This window comes from Mandrillus leucophaeus, unplaced genomic scaffold (assembly GCF_000951045.1).
Source record: "Mandrillus leucophaeus isolate KB7577 unplaced genomic scaffold, Mleu.le_1.0 Scaffold212, whole genome shotgun sequence".
NCBI lineage: Eukaryota > Metazoa > Chordata > Mammalia > Primates > Cercopithecidae > Mandrillus > Mandrillus leucophaeus.
The window spans coordinates 430,366-432,775 of NW_012102166.1; the positions used below are offsets into that span (position 1 = coordinate 430,366).

Below are 2,410 nucleotides of genomic sequence, written 5' to 3' on the forward strand. Positions count from 1 at the left end.
GATAGAGACAGACTCTCCTGGGTCAGCCTCCGGAGTAGCTGGGATTACAGGCGCCACTCCCACGCCCGACTAATTTTTTTGTATTTCTAGTAGAGACAGGTTTCTCCATGTTGGCCAGGCTGGTCTCAAACTCCTGACCTCAGGTGATCCACACGCCTCAGCCTCCCAAAGGGCTGGGATTACAGGCGTGAGCCACAGCGCCCGGCCGCCAATTTCCTAATTTTCATATTTGTACGTAGTTAAATAATTCCTGCTTTCCCTGCCATGAGGACACAGTGAGAGGGTGGCCATCTGCAAGCCAAGGAGCCCCCCTGAGACCCCAGAGCCCCTCTGAGACCCCAGACCGTGCTACCAACCTCATCTCAGATTTCCACACCCAGGACTGTGAGAATTAAGTTTCTGTTGTTTAAGCCAAAGCAACTCCATTTATTCATTCACGCGTTCATTTCACATCTATTCCCTAAGCAGCTAAGTGCTACTGGGCCCTACCCTCAGGGCATTCCCGGACTGACGGCGACTTTAGGCAAATGATCTCCCAAATAAGCCTAATAATTACACTGCGGGAACAGGAGGAAGGGAGAGGGAGTTACCCGAGAGCCCAGATCTGCGGACTGAGTGGATGCTAAGGCAGTGGAAGGGGACAGGCAGGCCTGGCTGAGGAACAGCCCAGCGCCTACGAGGCCGCTCAGGTGGGAGGCGGCCAGGGGCCTGGGAATGCAGCTCAGGGAATGCGACTGCTGGACCTCCAGGGGAGAGCCAGGCGTCAGGGCTGCCCTCCCGGGAGGAAGCAGGAGGGACTCCACACAGCACTTACTGAATGAATGGGACGAGGTGCATCCCCATTGTCGCGCGCTGCTGCCCCCCTCCACCTGCTCACTGCCCACCCCCACCGGGGGCAGGGCTCTGAAGGCACCTGGCAGAGCAGCCTCCACAAGTTGCCCCTTTGGCTCTGTGGCGCCAGCTCCTGTCAGGTGGCATGAGGATGGGGGAAGGGGACGGCCGAGCTGGGTCCAGAGAGAGAGGCCTCTGGACAGGACCCCCAGCTGGACACCAGTGAGGCTGGCGCGGGTGGGGCAGCTTGACCGGAAGGGAGCTGAGGAACATGCCGGGCTGATGAGTTGCTCCAGCCCTGAGTAGGCAGTGACACCCTGTGATTATAAATAACCTGCCGGCGCCTGGGTCAGCTGCCAGGCCAAGGCCTGGGGAGGCTCCTGGGGCGACAGCTGCCACCCAGCCCCCTGGCATCCCTGCCCCCTTCCCATGGCCCTAACACGTGGGGACCCAACTCTGGGAGAAGCAGCTGCATGGAAAGCCTGATAAATCAAGGAACCTAGAAGGCCCCTGCCCACCTCTCATCACCTCTGGCGCCAGTGGGGGAGTGGAGAGCTCCCTGTCTACACCCTACTCTTACACCCAAGGACCCAAAGAGGACCCCCACCCCAAGCAGGCTCACAGACCCCCAGCTACTGGGCAAACCATGTGCACGCCCGGGAATTCCAGGACCCTGGAGAAGGACGCTGCTGCTGGCACCCGCCCTGCCCCTCCCCCGCCTTCCCGAAAGTCCGCGGAGAACTCACACGACCAGGTACGCCAGGATGGAGGCCTGCAGCAAGCGGTACAGCAGGCCCACCTTCTTGTTCTTGGCGATGACATACTTCTCGGTCTTGTAGTCGAACAGCGACAGGCAGAGCCCCTTGCAGCCCGCCTGCCCCATGGCGCGCTCTCAGCCGGGCCTGCAGACCGCCCGGCCCACGTGCCCTCATGGGGAGCCCTCGGTCCCTCGGTCCCTGTGCGCCCGGCGCCCCCCTCGGCCTGTCTGCGCCCGCCCAGCTGCAGCCCGGGGTGTCCCGCAGAGCTGAGGAGCGCGGGGGACGGGTCGGGCCGGCCTTTTATTGGCGCGGGGGAAAAAGCCTCGGCTGGGGGCTGGGCGGCGGCGAGCACCGGAGCCTCGGACCGCGACCTTGCCACCTCCTCCTCCACCTCCTCCTCCTCTTCCTCCTCTTCCTCTTCCTCCTCCTCCTCCTCCTCCCTCCCGCCCCCAACACAGTGACACACCTGCCACCTCCTCCCCAGCCACCGGCTTGGGAGCGCAGCCCGGGATGCGCAGGAGAGCGCTGCGCTCTTGCCCAGCTGAAAGCAGCGATCGCGGAGGAGAGGAAGTGAAAGGGGGCAGGGCTCCTCTTTATTTCATTTTAAATTTATTTATTTATTTATTTATTTATTTATTTATTTATCTATCTATCTATCTATCTATCTATCTATCTATTTTTGAAACGGAGCCTTGCTGTGTCGCAGAGGCTGAAGTGCAGTGGTGCGATCTCAGCTCACTGCTACCTCCGCCTCCCGGGTTCAAGCGATTCTCCTGCCTCAGCCTCGCGAGTAGCTGGGACTACAGGCGTGATCATTTTTG

General features: G+C 60.6%; 1 protein-coding gene across 1 annotated transcript in view; it reads right to left on the bottom strand.

Annotated features, from left to right (window-relative positions):
• Positions 1 to 1,954, bottom strand: part of P2RX5 (purinergic receptor P2X, ligand gated ion channel, 5) — a 33,755-nt gene extending 31,801 nt beyond the window's left edge. The window contains exon 1 of the mRNA XM_011980453.1: positions 1,578 to 1,954. Within this exon, the coding sequence (XP_011835843.1) occupies positions 1,578 to 1,714 (137 nt within the window). The 5' untranslated portion in view covers positions 1,715 to 1,954. The remainder of the gene's footprint in view (positions 1 to 1,577) is intronic.
• Between the last annotated feature and the right edge of the window lie 456 nt (positions 1,955 to 2,410).